This window comes from Lissotriton helveticus, chromosome 5_1 (genome assembly GCF_964261635.1).
Source record: "Lissotriton helveticus chromosome 5_1, aLisHel1.1, whole genome shotgun sequence".
Lineage (NCBI taxonomy): Eukaryota > Metazoa > Chordata > Amphibia > Caudata > Salamandridae > Lissotriton > Lissotriton helveticus.
This window is the reverse complement of record NC_136065.1, coordinates 1,558,988,388-1,559,007,140: the sequence shown is the minus strand read 5'-3', so window position 1 is coordinate 1,559,007,140 and position 18,753 is coordinate 1,558,988,388. Positions and strand designations below refer to the sequence as shown.

The 18,753-nt window shown below is 47.9% G+C and overlaps 1 protein-coding gene across 1 annotated transcript in view; it reads right to left on the bottom strand.

Moving 5' to 3' along the window:
• The window catches only part of GOLT1A (golgi transport 1A), a 69,563-nt gene extending 55,493 nt beyond the window's left edge, over positions 1–14,070 (bottom strand). The window contains exon 1 of the mRNA XM_078641294.1: positions 13,952–14,070. Within this exon, the coding sequence (XP_078497420.1) occupies positions 13,952–13,976 (25 nt within the window). The 5' untranslated portion in view covers positions 13,977–14,070. The remainder of the gene's footprint in view (positions 1–13,951) is intronic.
• Positions 14,071–18,753: the final 4,683 nt, after the last annotated feature.

Below are 18,753 nucleotides of genomic sequence, written 5' to 3'. Positions count from 1 at the left end.
TTAGGTCTCAAGTAAAATTGGTGCTTTTAAGTGTGTAGGAAGAGCTTAACTCAGGGATTGTAAAGCACCAATTTCCAACGTAGCCGGGGGCTGATAAATTAGAGTGCCAGAAAATGCCAATTTAGAGTGCCAGAAACCGTCAATTTAGGCACAAGGCAAAGTGAGAAGAGCAGAGCTTCGCAAAGCCGACGAAGGTACCTCCTTAACTTTGCACTGAAAATGTCTGTATAGACAATGGCTATGCCACCTCCTAGCTTGTATAGGTTTCACAAAGATGCTGTTTTTGGCTCCTGCCACAAGCCAGAATCCCAGTAAGGAGGCGTTCTTAAAGCACATATGTTCTCAACTGACATAGATAACCCACTACTGGGACATAAAGAAAGTTCATACATCACATGTGCATTCAGACCGTCACTATATACACATATACTAGTACTGAGACCCTCCCAGTGTGTTACATACACCATGTCCTGATATTCCAGGACTAAAGACTTCCTAAGAGCTCAGACATGTGAAAGACAGCTACCCAAAGACCAAGGTCTGTGCAGAGGCCTCTTAAGGTGCTCCTCTGCTATGACTTTCACCACGCGCTGGGCTTCAAGTAATGACATATTCACCAAGCCCTCACAATGCACCAGTATTCCGGCACTGAGACACCTAGAGAGCTCTCCCGAACCCCTCTGGTTTGGATCAGGCTATGCGCTGATAACCCAGTCTTCAGCCACCATTCACAGGGCCCCTGCAATGCACTTATATTCTTACCTGTGTAATGTATCAATATTCACGTAGGACACTTGCAGTGTTCTCACGATGCATCTCCATACTGACCTGCAGCATCTACTGGCATCGAATGGTACGTCAAATACATGACTCCCATGGTACACCTATCTGCTGCTCTACATCATGCACTCATGCCCCAGCACTGAGACATTCACAGGGCTCTCACAACGTACTCATAGACTAACCTGATGCTTGCACCGCAATCCCATATTAATACAAACTCTGAGATCTAATAATCCCCCTTTATGTGATTGTATCCAAAGGCTGAGGGATTGGCAGAGTTTAAGCTATGCACATCCTTTGTTCACAACATATATTAACAATTTAGTGCTAACATATTCATAGTGTTTACCCTGCACCGATATTTCAGTAATGATAAGTGGGTATAAACAGTGGAATGAACAGATGTAACAGAGAACTGTTCAGCCAGCAGGTGACCTGCTTAATTCCAATGGTTAGCACTGAAGAGTGGGCCTCTGCAGATCAATAGCTCCATCTGGGCAATTTAGCGTGCAGGGTTAACACACTTGTTGCAAAGAAGTCTACGTTACCCTTAGGTTACAGGTCCCTATCAGCATAGGACAGTTGTGAGAAGAGTTGGTGAGGTTCAGAGATTTACCTGCAATATGCAGATATCAAGTCCCCATCTCAATAGAATAGCCTGTGGGTCCATCTTGAGGGAATCTGTGCATTTTACTCTCCATACCTTCTATTTCCGAGAAAGGCCTACTCTCAGTCTAATTCCTGTCTGCGCCAGTCCTTCTTACTATAATTCTGTAATTGGTTGATGCCTTATTTTTTAGATCACAACCTCTCCTCTGTATAAAACCCTATTCATGTAATCTAGCAATACCTAATCTCCACGAACCTATCTATCTCAGTAACCATTCACCTGAAAACACATAGCACGCATTATAGATCACACCTACCTGCTATTAATAAATAACAAAGTAAATGGAGTACATGCATGCATTTTTTCTTGACAGCACATTACTAATCACAAAAACCACTGGATTAACCACTAACCTTGGGTTCTGGAGTAGCATGCTACTCACCGTAAAGCATTGACAATGACTAAACAGGGGTAGTAAGTGCTACTATATACATCCAATTGCAAGTTTCAATATATCATAGGCGTGCATTCTTGCAGTACCAAGTCAGATATTCATCCTTTCAAAGTCAACACAATGAATACATTTCAATGTGCTTGCTCTGTTCGCCCTAAATTGGCATGGTATGCCCAGACGTGGGTCCCTTGCTCACTTTGCCACTGGATGCAAGCTAGCCTGGCTGATGAGGGCTGTTAGCCCGAAACCGGTTCCAGGATGCTTGTTTCGGGTCTAGGGAAGACATGGCTTGGCAGTTCGGGCTGGACTGTTCCCATGAGGCACAGGGTTGAGACTGATTTGCATATAGCTATGTCTAAACTGGGATGGCGAAGTGAGCTAAAGAATGATGATGGATTCAACCCAGATCTGTGATTGGGGGTGAGTGTCTAAAAAGTTTCAGCGCTCCGTCCATCATCTCCTTGTGTTTGCTTTGTTCGCCCTAAGTTGTCAGGGTATGCCCAGACGTGGGTCCCTTGCTCACTTTGCCACTTGATTCAAGCTAGCCTGGCTGATGAGGGCTGTTAGCCCGAAACCGGTCCCAGGATGCTCGTTTCCAGTCCAGGGAAGACATGGCTTGGCAGTTCGAGCTGGACTTTTCCTATGAGGCACAGGGTGGAGACTGATTAGCTTATAGCCATGTCTGAACTGGAGTGGTGAAGTGAGCTAAAGAATGATAATGGATTTAACCCAGATCTGCGACTGGGGGTGAGTGTCTGAAAAGTTTCAGCGCTCCGTCCATCATCTCCTTGTGTTTACATTTCAATATTGCAATAATAGAATATGTTTCTGTCCCCAATTAATAGGATAGCAAAATAAGATAACGTGATCAGGTTCACTCCTTATAAAATTAATGCAGGATAGGAAAACATGATATGCTGCTAAACAGGTTTCCTGTGCTCTAACCTTTACCCTAAAACCCAGGCTAGGTGTGGAATACAAAGGATTATTATTACTTCCTCTTCCTCACTTGTACCAACAAAGATAATTTCATATTGTGTTTGTGACTGTTCACAAAACCTTATCTAAAATAAGAAAGCAAGAGGGCTCTACTTCAGCACCTCCAAGGTAACCCTTCAGTGTTTCATTACTGCAGTTCAGCTGCAGACACTCTCTTGTAACACCCCGCCCTCCCCTGTTGGGACTCCCTTAGAGGCAACTTACTGGCCCTCCCTTGTAAATCTGTGTTGTCCCCCATTACTGGGGTCTAATGCCCCTACCCCCTTCTCCAATATATGTGCATTGCACTGTGCGTTTGGCAAGCCACATATATTATTTGACTGTGAAAATGGAAAATGTGTGTAATATGAATGGTGTCCTGTTGGAAACGGAGAAAATGTCTCAAATCAATAGGGATTCCCCTCCAGGTAGTCTCTTTCACTCCCCTGCATGTGATAGCCAGCCGCATCTGCCCTAGAGCTCTGCGACAAGTAGAAACTTCTTTCCTAGTCAGAGGTACTATGCATCTGTTCCTCTAAAAGGCAGCTTCTGCCTGACCCAGTGTGAGGGCTTCACTCCTCCTCCCCCCATTTGTGTTGTATTCAACACAGTTGTATGACACAAAATGATGGAACTCACCTACAGAATGTGATTTAGGGCCCTGACACATATCTCACAAATTCATTGGCTTTGAGCTGAATCAGGACCCGTGAAGGGTTGCGCTCTGTAAAGGGTTGCCCCCCTAACCTTATTGGAGAACTGTTTGAATTGAGACTGAACCTCCTTCAAACCATCGCTCACCCAATACCACCAACTCCTGAAAAGGATGAAAAGGAGCACCCTTGCCATCCTCATTGAGACTAGTTCCAACCACAGTAATGAACTATTCAACATCGTCAGACAGGTCTCCAACCCCTCAGGTTCCAGGAACCTCATCACCCCTTCCAGGAACTCTGCGACACCCTGGCGGACTTCTCCATGACAAGATCTCCTACAATTACAAAGACTTCAAGCCCCAACTCACCATCACCGACTGTTTCAGCCTCATCGCTTCCACAGATGCAAACCCTGGCCACCTGGGACCAGCTCGCCACTCAAAACACCAGTGACATCATGAACTCTGTCCACTCAGGAGCTACAATGGACCCCTCCATATTTTCAACCTGGGAAATAGGTCAATCAGTAACAAACTCACCACCATCCTCAATGCATCCATCGCCACGGCCAGCTTTCCCAATGAATTGAAACAATCTTAAGTCAAACCCCTTCTCAAGAAACCGTCCACTGACCCCAGCGAACTCAAGAACGTCTGTACTACCTCTCTGCTCCCTTTTCCGGCCAAGGTCCTTGGAAATGCCAACCACTAACTCTCTGGAAAGCTAGTGAACAGCAATCTTCTGTACATGTTTCAGTCTGGATTCTATATCAACCACAGCACTGGATACCCCCTCATTGCTGCCACCAACGACTTCAGAGCACTCTTGGACCGAGGAGAAACAGCGGCCCTGATCCACTTCGATCTCTCAACAGCATTCAACGCCTTATCCCACCACACCATTATCAAAAGGCACCACCACATCGAAATTCAAGAGGACACCTTCAGATGGATTGTCTACTTCCTCACAAGAAGAACTCAGAGAATCTGCCTTCCTCCCTCCGAACACACTACATGACCCCCTGCCCAACACTGTCAGAACCCATGGACTGAATATCTTTTCCTATGCCAACAACACCCAGCTCATCCTCTCGCAATCAGAAGAGCCAGCCACTAGGAGGAACAACTTCCACATAACTATTAACCTTGAATTTCTGGTCCAGGTTTCTGGATTCCCAGCCATCTGGCATTAAACCCAGGCTGTCCAAACTGCATCCAGGCGACTGAGACACTGCGGCATAAAGCAGATATATCATAAACAGTAGAAGATAACTCTGTCCTATTGAATGAAGTAAACAGAACAACTAGTTATCTAGAAAGCTTCTGAAGTCTGCCAAGGACACCTAAAAATTTCCCCATGTGAATACATTGGCCTTAGGGTCCCATAATATTTGTACTGTAGCGCCTTACCATGCAATTGCTATATTTGTGGTCATGTCCCAGCTCCAGAAAGGGTTAGGACCTTGTTTTTGTGCTATTGTTTATATATTAACTCCCCATGCTCCTAAGTGTAAACTTAATGTGTATTCCTTCTCAAAGATATAGCTATAAACTTAGGGGCCTATTTACGAGGAGGTTTGCGTCGCGTTTGAACCACTCAATGTGGTACATGCACAACGCAAACCTTAAGTAAGATTTATGAATCCACGCAAAGGCACTTTGTGTTGCCCTGAGTGATTACAGCACTCTGGAGTAATGCAACATAGTGCAAGTCGATGTGTTGCGTTAATCTGCCCCAGGAAGGCATTCCATGGGCCTTGCGTGGGTGTTCCTATGCAACTCAGATGGTTTTTGGCACATTCTCAGTTTTACCAGCACTGGTTTCAAAACTGATATTTGGTACACAGCGTTGGTTGTAAGAGATATTTTCTCTGATTCTGATGCCAACGTGGCCAGAAACATGATTTTTTTTTTACCGGTTTATTAAAGTTTTGCATTGAGTAATACAATTGAAAACATACATATTGCCATACAGAACCAGTAAGTAGTTCGCAAGGTAGAGAGTCCAACAGAACATTGCAGGGACATGATGACCCGATTTACATCAGTTCGAGCTCAGTAACAGAATAGCATACCCCAGGTCACATATACAAGTAAAAAGAAAAAAAAGAAAAGCCTTTTTCTATGCAACCGCTTGTCCTGGTTTCAATGCAATATGAGCATATTGTACGTGCAAGTATTGGTTGTATAGACACATTTTCTTATGGCTCCGCCATGTTGTGTCAATTAACCAAACATTTAAACGATCTTTTAGATAACATAAACGCAAACACAGAACTAAAGGGAGGGGTAAGAAAGGAAAGCAGGATCCCCACATTGGTATAACAGAAAAGTACTTATCAGTGCAGAAAATACTGTTTGTATAATTGTGCCCATTTGGTGCGTAGCGGCGTTGAGTCCACGATGGTGTGTTCCCTGGTCGACTCTGCGAACCTTTTCCCCAAATGTCTCCCAGTGCCCATTACGTACACATATTGTATTAGAAGAGGTGTAGAGGGCTCCTGCGAGATTTAACCCCACCAGTGCCGTCCAAGCGGCATGATTCAGGAACCGGGCGGGGGGCTCCTTCCTCTTTTATTAAGGGGAGGAACGGCCATAGCGTGCCAACTCCGTACAAATGCCCCAATGTGGTTATATCGGCCTCCAGCCAGTCGGGAACATCCGATGCCCGAACTCGTCTCCTCGCCGTCAGCATACCCAGTAAAGGCAGAGCGGATGCATATGGTGTAACAGTCCTGGTGAGATGCAGCGCCCAGCGAAAACATTTCTGCGCAATCCGGACCAACAAGGGTAGTGGCTCAGAGGATCTGTTCTCAGGATGAAATAGGAAGAGGATCCTATCCCGGGAGTACAGAAGCTCTTGTTCAGCTAAGTCTGCCAAGTGTAGTTCCTCCACCCACTTAGCCACCCACAATATCTGGGATGCCAAAAAGTAGTGCTCTAGGTTGGGTAAGGCCAACCCACCCTGCGACCGTCGCAAGTACAGCTTTGTCAGTGCCACCCTACACCTTATGTTGTTCCAGATAAAAGCCCTGATGATCCCTTCATGGGGAACAAAAGAAGGAAGCAGGTAGCTAAAGCGGGAGATTGGCGAAATAATGAAGAAGACGTGGAAGCATCACCATCTTTATCAATTCCACCGTGCCTATAACAGAAAGGTTGAGAGTCTTCCAAAATTCGATTTGGGACTTTAGCGCTGTGACTGCCCTAGAGTTGTTGCCGTCTAGAAGATCACAATCATAGTGATAGATGGGTATACCCAAGTATTGGAACGCCACTGGCCGCCAGTGGGCCTCTAGATGAGGATCTTCCATTCCAGGGGCGAAGGGAAAAAGACAGGATTTGCCCCAGTGTACACCCCGCCAGGATAATATAGCAAATGACCGCAAAATGTCCAGAATCACCCGTGGAACCACCCAGATGTCTTTGACATAGAGCAGGGTGTCGTCTGCTTAGAGTGAGACTGCATGTAGGCCGTCCCCAAGGTTAACCCCAAACCTGCATCGAATTTCGTAGCGCCATCGCCAGTGGCTCTATTGCCAAGGCAAAAATTAACGGGGAGAGAGGGCACTCCTGTCGGCACCCCTTTCTATCAGTATGGGTTTGGAGAACAGAGTTCCCAGACGCATTCAAACTCTAGGAGCACCATATAGCAACCTAATGAGGCTTAGAATGTATGGCCCAAATCCAAAGCAATGGAGTACGGCAAACAGATACGGCCACTCAGCTGTATCAAATGCCTTCTCCAGGTCTAATATGACCATTCCCGCTGTAGGCCATTCTACTGCGGCACAGTGCATCACCCGGAACAGCTGACAAATGTCAAGTGATGTGTTCTGAGCAGGCACAAACCCATTTTGGTCTTGATGAACCAATTGTGGGATAACCAGCTCCAATCTGCCTGCTAATATGCCCGCCAAGATTTTGTAATCCCTGTTCAATAATGCCAGAGGGCGGTATGCGCCAGTAGTGGTGGGATCTTTAACCGGCTTGGGAAGAGCAATCAGTGTAGCCTCCGTTATTGAGGTAGGGAGGTAGAGGTTCTCTAGCGCTTCTGTGTATACTGTGAGTAATTGCGGGCTCAGGGGGTCAGCATATGTTTTGTAGAATTTGTGGGGGAACCTGTCAGTTCCCTGCACCTTTCCAGATGCCAATGCCCTCATTGTGCCTCTAACCCCTTCCAGCGTGCGCAGGCCATCTAGCTACATCCGCTGTTCCTGTGTCAATCGATTCAGAAAAGGGGGTGGTGATGAACAGAGTGTCTGAATTAAGCAGACCACTCTTACCCAGTCCAAAGATCAGGGCTTGATCCATCACCGTTATTTATCTCACTGCCCCATCCCAGCTCAGAACCTGGCTATATGCAAATTAGTCTGTCCCTGGCCCAGTGCATCATGGGAACAGGGCAGACCAAACTACCAAGCCAATTCTTCACCAGAAAGGAGACAAGCTACCGGGGACCGGTTTCTGCCATTTCAGCCTCTTCGGCCCGGCTTGCTTGAATCCTGATGGAGCAGTGAGAAAGGGACTCATGTCTGAGTATACCCTGCCACACCTATAGTGGCCAAAAACGATTCAGAAAAGGGGGTGTGTCAAGGTCAGAAATGAAAGGCTATCTAGGACCTCCTGCAACGCTATTTCAGGAACTCTCTAGGCAGACCTGTACGGTTATGTAAAATGTGAAGATAGCTCGACATGTATTTTCATGCTGCATAAATTTGAGCTCTCCATCCCGGAAACAAAGAGCTTTAATGGGCCCAGCCTACAGCTCCTGCCTGATCAACCAGGCCAACAGCGGCCCTGACTTATCCATTTTGGCATGTATGGAAGCGGAGTGCGCCGCAACGTTGTCGTTCTGAGAGCTCTGCATGCTTCATATGTGCTTCCAACACAGAGGACATTTGGCATTATGACTGATCACACCCGCCTCCAGTGCTAGTAGTTTCCTTTCTACCTCAATCAGGTCCGACTCTACCTGCTCCACAACCCACATCCCAGTCCCAGACATTTCCCTCTTATAGTGACCTTCATGGCTGCCCATTCCACTGAAGAAGATGAAGCAGTCCCAGAGTTAAGCTCGAAGTACTCCCCTTTAGCCTCTCCGACTGCCTCCTGAAAATCCGAGTCTTCCAGCAGTGCCGCTGTAATCCAGGTAGAGACCCCGGGAACTCCACCCTCCCAAACCAGTGTGACACTGTGTGGATTGTGATCCGAGTGTGTACATCCCCAATACTACGAGCCAGCAATGTAAGGAAGTAAAGAGGGAGATTCAAAAAACCTGTCTAAGCTGACATGTAGAAGAAGGAGTAGATCCTCACCCCGGGATTACGATGTCTCCAGACATCGATTAAACCCCAGCCATATGCCCAACCATTTAGCACGACAGAGTTGGCCATGGCAGCCATGCCCCGGAGCAAGGGAAATGATCTATCCACCCCTGTGTCTAGGACACTGTTAAAGTTCCCACCCAGCAACCAGGGGACAACATACCATTTCTGCATCACGAGGGACAGCTGACTGAAGAACTGACCCAGAGCTACATTTGTGGCATATATGTTTCCCAGCAATATGTGTTGTCCGTCCAATCTGCCTCTTATGAGCACATATCTACCCTCCCTGTCAGTACAGACCTCGTCCATCGCAAACGGTGTCCCCGGGCGTACCCACATAAGAACCCCCCTAGCAAATAGAGAGTAGTCCTAGGCATATTTCCTGCCCCTTCATCTGCGCTGCAGCTTGGTAATTTCTACCATATTCAAGTATGTCTCCTGTAGGAGTGCTATATGCACATTGTGTTGCTTAAGATAGGAGTAAACAGCTTATCTGCGGGATGGTGCTCGGAGACCCCTCACATTCCACGTAACTATTGTGTGACCCTTCCCGGAGCTAAGTTATGTGAGCGATAAATATCTTCTCAGGCTTCCCACAGACCCCGGAGTGATAGCTGGGTATGCCCTGCAGTATCTTTTATACCCCGGTGCGATTCTGTGATAGAGGAAAAAAAAGGGATCAGCCAACAAGGCAGAGCGAAAACATCTCAAGGGACACCCCCATAACCTTGAGGTGCCGTCCAAACTTGATAGAAAACAGTGCAACCACGTGCCCTACCGGTTCCCAAGATGTGGCAGAGGCAGGGGGACGTGTAACCATGAAAGGTGTACCGTTGTGAATCCCCCAGTAACATCAAGTTAAACATCACCAAAAAATTGCAATAAAGAGGCAGCCCCCAGGAGCACAGAGATGCACCTCATGCACCATCCCCATATCTCAAAACATATCCCGTGCACATAAGCGCATGTAAAGTTTTTACCCACAGCAGTTCAGGTGACATTACTAGTATTGGGTATCAGGCCCAGTCCCTTTCATACAATACCATCCGCCGTCTGAGGAGTGACATCTGGCATTCTCAGCGAGATCTTGTCTGATGAGGAGTCCGCTACCGAGGGTCCACCAGTCTCTGAGGAGTGAAAGGGAGTGTCCACTTTATCCTCTGGCTGCACCGCATCTGCCATCTGTTCCGCAATGCATTCCACCGCCTGTTGCTCTTTGCAAATCTGGTCCGGACCTGGTGATGCCGCTGAGCCAAGAAATCGCCTCCTAGGTCGCCACTGTTGGGGGCCTCCTCCGCCTGTCCTATCAGCCCACGCACCTTTTGTGGCTGTAGGCCGTGGGCGCAAGTATTGACCCGACATTTCGATCCAATCCCAGGCATCCTGAGGCGTATCGAAGAACCTTGACTTTCCTTCAAAGACCACACAGAGCCGAGCCGGAAGCAGCCCTAAGTAAGAGATATTCAGCTGCCGGAGCTGCTACTTAGCAGGCAGGAAGGACCCACGTTGGCTGGACTTTCATTGTGTAGTCTGGGAAAAACAACACTGTAGCATTTTCGAATTTGACCTTGTCCAATTTCCTCATCTCTCATACGATCACATCGCGGTCTTTAAAGTGCAGCATTTTAAAGATGAGCAGTCGTGCTCTGTCGCCCTGGGCCAGCTTCCTCCCCGGGAGCGATGCGCCCTTTTGATAGTGAAGAATAGAGAAAACTCTGTGCTAGGTAGTATTTCCTTGAGCCAGCGCTCCATGAAGGTGGCCGTATCTTGGCCTTCCGCCCCTTCCGGCAGTCCAATCAGTCAAACATTGTTCCTCCTGGAGCGGCCTTCCACATCTTCCATCCGCTCCTCAAGGTATCGGATCCTGGCCTCATGAGCATTCTGTTGCTTTTCCTGAAATTCTATGGCCAGTTTCAGTTCCCCTATCTCTTGCTCCACAGCAGTGACCCTTTCTTTCACTTTCCGATGGTCGGCGTAAAGTAGGTTAAGGTCCAAAGCCAATTTGTCCAGCTTGGCTTCCATCTATGTAAGGGAACATTCAATAGCGTTCAGGATTGCGTCCAAATGGTCCTCTGAGGTCTTCTGTCCCTCCACGCGTTGGGAATGCTCCACTTCGGAATTGCCCGCTGTCTGCGTCGAGGCCCTCGAACCAGTGCCACTGGTGCATCCTATCGTTCCACCAGGTGTTGCCTTACTTGCCACTGGGATTTGAGAACATCCAGTGAGGTGGATCAACGCACCGAGCTGGGCGCACAACAAGTCGCCTGCATACCATGCAGGGGTATGCCTCCACAAGAGAACCCAACCATCGACTGGGCACCAGTCTTTCAATGGGCAACCAATGCACGAAGTGTGGCGCAGCCTCACGGAGCCCTTTGCTGACTACGTGCGTGGGTCTGATCCCCAATATCCCGCTAGTAGTCTCCCAATGTCACACAGGCATGACCTCGGGTCTCCATGGCGTCAAGCCGTCTAGCATCACAATTCCTCCAGCAGTCTTCCCCCTATCAGCAGGGCGAGCGCTCGCATTCCGCTGCGTCAAGGGCCTCTGCACAGCTCCCAGAGCCCACCGGCTCCCGCCATCATGATACCACACCTGCCAGTACTTGTGAGCCGCGCTTTGCTTCCCTCCAAGTCTCCCATCTTTGGTGCTGATCTGCAGCTCTCTAGTACTGTCTCAGGTTGGCACTGGGTCATCACATAACCCTTGCATGTCAATGCACAATTACACCCTCAGAGCTCAGAGGGGCCACAGCCAGTATCAGCTGACCCCCACCGTCGTTCCACATCTGCAGTGCAACACTTCGCTCTGCTCGTCTCCGGGCCAGGGGGCCCGAGGGTCCAGCACCTCCTCCACCAAGCCTTGCTTCGCAGCCCAAGCCGCTCACCAGGGGTATCTGCTCACCGCGCCTGCCCGTTCTCATGGGCCGCGCTCTATTTTCCTCCACGGCTCCCTCTGGGGGCAACCGTCCTGACTAGTGCCTGCACCATTTCAGGGGCTCCGGGACGTCATTCACGCTCCTCTCACCATTTATGGCACAGTGGGCCAGTGCACCGTAGTACTCTCAGCAGGGGCCGCATCTAGCAGCAGCAGGCCCCTGCCATCACTCCTTGGTAGCAGCACCACTCACCATTTCATATAGACCCCCCCAATCAGGAGGCCCGAGAGCCCGGCGCCTCCGCTTTCAGGCTCCGCTCCACCGCTTAATCCGCTCGTACTACACTGCCGGAGTGCAACACCCAGGGTCGTCCCTTGATCTTCCCGCCTGCCGTTGGACACCAGGTCCCCCAGACCTTGCAGGCTACTGCCAACTATGTGCTAGTCGACACCATGCTGCCACAGTCACTGCTGATGGTGCGGAACCGGACCCGTCCTGTGTACCTCCGTCTTCCGCTGATCTTCCAAGCGTGACGTGGTCGACCTCATTGGTCTCCTTCTGTAGCCTCGGAGCCAGTTCTTCCGTCCCCGATGGGTCTTTTATCGCTCCTCTGGATCAGTGCGCTCCAAATATCCCTAATCCACAAGCCGTTGCCAGCCGGGGCCCTACCACAGGCGTCCAAGTCGTTCTGTATTGATTGCGGCCTTCCAGCCGCTCTCTGGTGTTTCCACACAGCTACCGCTCACTGGCTCACAGTGCCCAGTCCGCACCTCCAAGGACCCCCGGGGGACTCACAGGGTCCATATACTCAGCCCTGGGGTTGAATGCTGATTTGATGCCGGATAATTATACCGGATTATGGGGATGGATGGCAGCGCAAAATTAAAGCGCGTCTGTAATGCTGCCCCGGCAGGCCACGCCCCAGAAACATGATTTATTGATGAGAACCTTTTCGACTGAACTTTAGGAATAGGATAGATACAAATAAAGGACAAAATGAGTTTGCACTCAACATGAAGGTTTTTTTACCCACTGATAATAAGCACTGGTGTTTGGACATTGAAAAGTTCTGGAGAAGTCTCTGGGAAGAGATGAAACGTGCTGGCTACATTGGCTATATTGAAGAAAAATATGTGAAAATATGTGAAAAAGAAGAACATTAATAAAGGAATAAAAAAATGTTTTTAGAAACAAACTGGAACTGTAACCTAGATTATATGAAATGTACAATCATTTTTGTACTGAGTGTACAGTGAGTGCTGATCTTTGTGTTAAAATAGTTTGGTGATTTATATCCTTATATGGTGGTTTAAGAGGCTAATCCTCCAGATTTGAGCACCACTTGATGTTTACATTATATCTACTTAAAGCGATAGGTGGGGCTTAAGAAATTTTACCCTCATTTTGTAAATGACAAACCTGGGAATGTGCCAAAAAGTTACTCCTTCTCAGGGAACACGTAACGAGGAGAAATATCTCTATTTTTACTTGTTTCTTCATCTTTCTAATGTTCTGCATTCTGCTGCACACATAGAAAGAGGAATATGCCTCCTAGGCATGCAACATAAGCACACTTGCAGCCCATTGTGTGCCAGCACATGGGAAAGGACAGAAATGCGGCGTATGGCCTTAAAACGATACATTCCTGCCCTTCCGGAGTCACGCATTGCAGGCACCAGCGCAGCAAGGATGACTTGCTGCGCTGCACTGTTTGACTTTTTCGTAAATAGGCCCCATAGTCTATTAAATGTAAATACTGGTGTCATACAGCACGTGAGTTACAAAGACAAGACAACCTCTTACACACCCGTTGGCTGCTCAGCTTGCTACAGTGGAGACTCAAAAGTGACTTGGTTATACAGTTAGACTGAAACTATATTCGAGGGCCTCGAGCCCTAATATTAAGCAACAGTGTCCACCATTTTCAGTGGCCAGTAGCTACCGACCGTTTCAGGACACACATACTCAGCACATATTGAGCGGGACAGAGACTTATTTTAAACAGTTACAAAGGGATTAACAATACCGTGCATGATACAGGGTCAAGGGGTGTGGTGGTGAACGATAGAGGCATGAGGTGAAATGCGGCAATGTCGACATACAAATTAAGGACTTTGGTTTATATTCGACTGACAAGAGACCCGAGCTCTCGGCCCCCAAAGTATAACCGATGTTCACTCTACTAACTGAAACAACACACAGCCTGTCTAGGGTCGACCCCATTGGCTAGGCGGGCACGCGCTTTCCGCAGTCGGTACTCACTTTGGAATTCTGTTATGGAAATCATCTCGTCGACGTGGGCGCGTCGGGCGCGAGAGGGAGACGAGCCGACGTCCTGCGTAGATTCCTGCGTCTGCCTCTTCCACGTGATTCATTCCAGTGACCTTTAACCGGGCATGTAAAAGTCGGCGAGCTGGCAAATAATTAATGGAAAACTCCCGTATGGAAACCCTACCCGACACCGCCGGCCCTCAGCAATGCAAGGCTGATAGAGCAGGGGAAGTGACAGTAAGATAGTACAGGTCAAGAGCTGCCGCCTATTTTAGTGTGGTAACTGGGCATGAGCGGTGGACAGAGGAGACGGTCTGTGGAAACTCAGACATGACACCCGATTCAACGCCAGATACCTGGACCCTGCGTTGGTCATCCGGAAGGACGTCTGATCACCACAATTAAGCTGATGTGATAGATATGATACATCATGATTTCAAATTGGTAGTGGGCTGGCCTAGGGAGTAGATGGTAGAATTATGGAGAGCCCATTTACATCTATACGGCTGATTGGGATGGAGTAGAGTCAGTTGTTTGCCTTGCCATCTTCTAATGGCAGTGCTTCACGTACAGCCATTTTGATCGGCGTAGTTGAGTTGTTGTCAGGGACGTAGGCAGCCCTGCAAGTACCACGCATTAGACATTAGACTAACGCATATCAGTGTGGTGATCCGCATCACTGCACCGAAATGCATGGTCATGCATTTATAGCATCTCAGCTGTTCGTAGGAGCGCTGCTATTTAGCACCTCTACTGACTGCCAAAGCTGTTAACTTGGGGATGTTGAGTTGTCAGGGTAGCAGGCTTGGGAGTATGCAGCCCCCCAGACAATGACAACACGGACACTGGTGAAAAGATCTGGCTAAGAACCACGAGGCCTTTCCCCCCTGGACTCCTTTATTCCTTTTCAACACTCCCCTGCTGGCATCAATCACTCCCTGCAATCTGGAGGGTCCACACAGTGAAACACCCTCACACTGTCCCACGGGTGGAAAAGCCCACCAATATAACAATCCTCCTTTATTTTAAACAAAAAAATATGGCAGATGCAATACAAGGGTGTCAAAACCGATGCAGGAGAACCCCCCCCCCCTCTCAAGGCAAAGAAGACGAAGGGCAAACAGAATAGAGAGAGCGCGCGAGAGAGAAACATTTTGCTTTACTATATTTCGCACTAACACAAAGTCCTTCAGAAGAGAAGACCTTGAGGGACTTGGTCTGAGATGGTACCTCCAATTTCTGTGACGACCACCATCCTCCGGAACATCACCAAACCTGCTTACTGGTGGACACGGACAGGCAACAGGAACACTCTGGGGACCTGGCTCTGTTGGAGGACAAATGGCAGTCTCTGCAGCTTCAGCAGGTCCCATGTCAGATGTTGCAGGCGGAGGGCCCCCACCCATGAGAGATTCCAGAGGGACACCGCCACCACCATGTCCATCTTCACCATTCACGGTTCCAGAGGAAGCCCCCACATCGGGACTACCAGGAGTCTGGTACAGTTTGAAATAGGACACATTCCTTGTGATAGTTTCTCCTGACTTCTGGGATGTGATCATGGTGCCTTACACTGCTTGAATTCGCCAGGGCTCAATCTCAAAAAGGAGCATGAATTTGCTTCTTAAGTTTCAATTCTTTAAGATGAGCAAATTGCCAACTGCAAAAGACTTAGGCTTAGCTCCACGAGTTTGGGACATGCAATAATTTCTGGTTTGATGCGGTCTCAGTTTTTCTGCTACGTGCGCCTGTCGATCAGACAACTGGTCCACGTGGGGAATTACATCATCCACAGTTCGATTGATGCATAGTGATCCAGAGCTGTCTTGGGTTGTTTAGTGGGTGAGTCAGTATGCCCTCAGAAAGGTGTATAATGCACACTCCATGTTCTGTCCATGAGCCAAAGCAATCCGTAGGACTTTCTTCAAGGTACGCATGAAGCGTTCAGCCTCTCCATTGTCTTGTGGCCAACGTCAGGTGACCTTGCAATGCTGAATGCACCAGGACCACAAGTACTCTGTGAATTTGTAGCTGGAAAAAGGAGGACCATTATCTGTGCGCAATTCCTTCAAGAGTCCATGGGTGGCCAGTATCTTCTCCAGGTGCGGGATAGTGTTATTCGCTGTTGTTGAGTCCATGACCTCAACCTCCGGGTACTTTGAGAAGTTGTCAATGACAACTAGCACATGCCTCCTGTGCGGAAGACTTCCAAAATTGCCACTTTCTCTCTGCCAGGGACAATATGGTATATCCTCTGTGATTACTGGGGCTAGTGGTTCGGCTGGGCCAACCTCTTGGCACAAAGAGCATTGGCAAACTGTCTATTCCACCACCCCATCAATACCAACAAGAGAGAGAGGGCATGAGTCGGCACTCCTATACCTCAATCAAATTTGTAAGCAACAACAGAGGAGTGACTAAGTGAAAAATTAAATAAACCAAATGGTGTTCTAAATTTTTTTTTATTGTGATGTCCATTTTATAACTCCATACTGTGCATATGGTTGCGTGCATAAAACGTCATACACACACCCACAAGCGCATGCCTGAAGTGTTTTCTTTCTATCTCCCCGTGAATCCCCAAAAGCCCCCTCTTAGGAGGACACCTCCTGAGGGAAATTATCACCCAAGTATATCGTAGGGGGGAAGGGAAAAAATCCTTTCTTTTTATGAAGGACCCTCACTCACCACTAGTTGGTGACATGCTTCATCATTGGGTCCCCGCTGGGGTGACCGAATTTCCCCCCAGCGTGCTACAACGCCTGATTACAGCGGAGCGGGATGTGGTGAGTGTAACAGTGCCCAAATTAAAATGTGATTATAACTATGTGTGCAAAATATTAAAAAATGCAAAGGTTGTAGCCTTTACAAAAATCTTTAATAATGGCCAACCTGCATTAGATTAAAAACAAAGTGAACGGACTACCAAGGTTCTGAGCTAAGGAACCGGAGTCCTGTTAGATATCAAAAATGGTCAGCATGTTTCTGCTGCTTTGGGTGCAATTTGCTCAGCATTCATCAGGACCTACCAAAAAGTCCTCCGGTGGTGTGCGCGCGCTAAGGGTTACCCTCCCGCGAGGCTCTACGTGTAAAAAAGATATCTTATATGATAATTCGCCGGACAGTATCCGTAGTTATTCACTGCAATTTGCAGGAATGTACCAAAAACCTGTAGGGAGAAAGAAGACAAACGATAACACATAAGTGGACCTACAAAAGTAAGTCCTGAGGTCAAATGCGTTGATTCTTAGTGATGGTCTTAAAATTTCGGAGGATAACGAAATACATACCCCCATAGCGTAGATTTAACAGTGGGGGGCCATCCAACTAATACAGGGTGCTTCCCATGATTACTGGGTACAGCACCATATGCCAGAATGAAATGTCCGACCATCGAGGTGAGAAAAAGCATCAAGCGCTAATGTTCAAGCTGCTGCTGCTTAATTCGTCATGGCTCAGTGCAAGCATTGTGCTATTCAGCTCGTCAAAGCCATTTAAATAGAACAAAATAATATCTATAGATTATCGTCGTGCGTGATGACATGCTAAAATCAAACAATAGAAGAAAACAGGAAAACACCCTCCTTAAACAGGGAAGTTGGTGGAAATGTGGCAGTGGTCGTAAATGATAACATAACTCACTTAACGGATGACATTGACTCGCCCCTTCGGTGAGGACAGCGCGGGTTCACTTCATGCGGTGTCTCTCTAAAGAGGAAAATGGGCAATACAATAAGCTCTCGTGGAGTAGGTAATTGCCCGTGCTGTTAATAGCTAGTTAGATAAACAGAAAAGCTTACTTCGGCACTCGCGGCTCCCCGCGGTATACCTGCTCTCTCGGCTGCTGTCTCCTGGAAATGCCGAAAAAGGGGGTGGAATAGGCTTTATATTGTATTCTACTATGATACACCAGGACCGATCACGTGGGTGGAGTAACGCTACGTAGCAGGCCGTGTTCAAGGAAGTGGAGCTATTGCAGGAACCCACCCCATTTAAGAACTTAACCGCCGATGAATTTAAGGCCATCCAATCCTTAAAAAGGAATAAGGATATAATTATAAAGAGTGCGGACAAAGGGGGTGGTGTTGTGATTCAAAACAAGAGAGATTATGATACTGAGTGTCAGCGTCTATTGAGCAATGCCACTAACTATGTCCCTTTAAATGTGGATCCAACGGGTGACCTAAAAGATGAAATCTGCGAACTTGTGTCAACGGCAGAAAGAGACGGCTTGATCACAAAGAAAGAGGCAGATTTTTTGACAACATCGGATGGACGGATTCCATATTTTTACGTACTGCCAAAAACCCACAAGAATGTGTTACCTCCCCCCGGGAGACCTATCGTCTCTGGGCTGGGTTCACTTCTTGAGCCCCTCTCAAAATATTGTGATTTTTTTCTGAGACCTATTATTCAGTCTACCAGCACTTATTTAAAAGACACGAAAAGTCTCCTTTCCTTGCTTAGGACGATCACCTTACCTGACGATCCTTGCTTCCTTGTCACGATGGACATCGAGAGCTTATACTCCTGCATTCCGCAGGATGAGACCATCAAGGTGATTAAGGAAGCTCTGGACAGACCTCCCTGGGACTTCAATACAACCCGTGCTTTTGTAGTAGACTTTGCCACTCTTGCCTTGAAACGCAATTATTTTGAACACGAAGGAAAGATCTACCTCCAAGCAACAGGGACATCGATGGGCAGCACCTTTGCCCCTTCGGTGGCGGGTCTTTACGTGTTCAATTTTGAGTCCAACTACATTCTGAGTCCCACGAACCCATACGGCACGA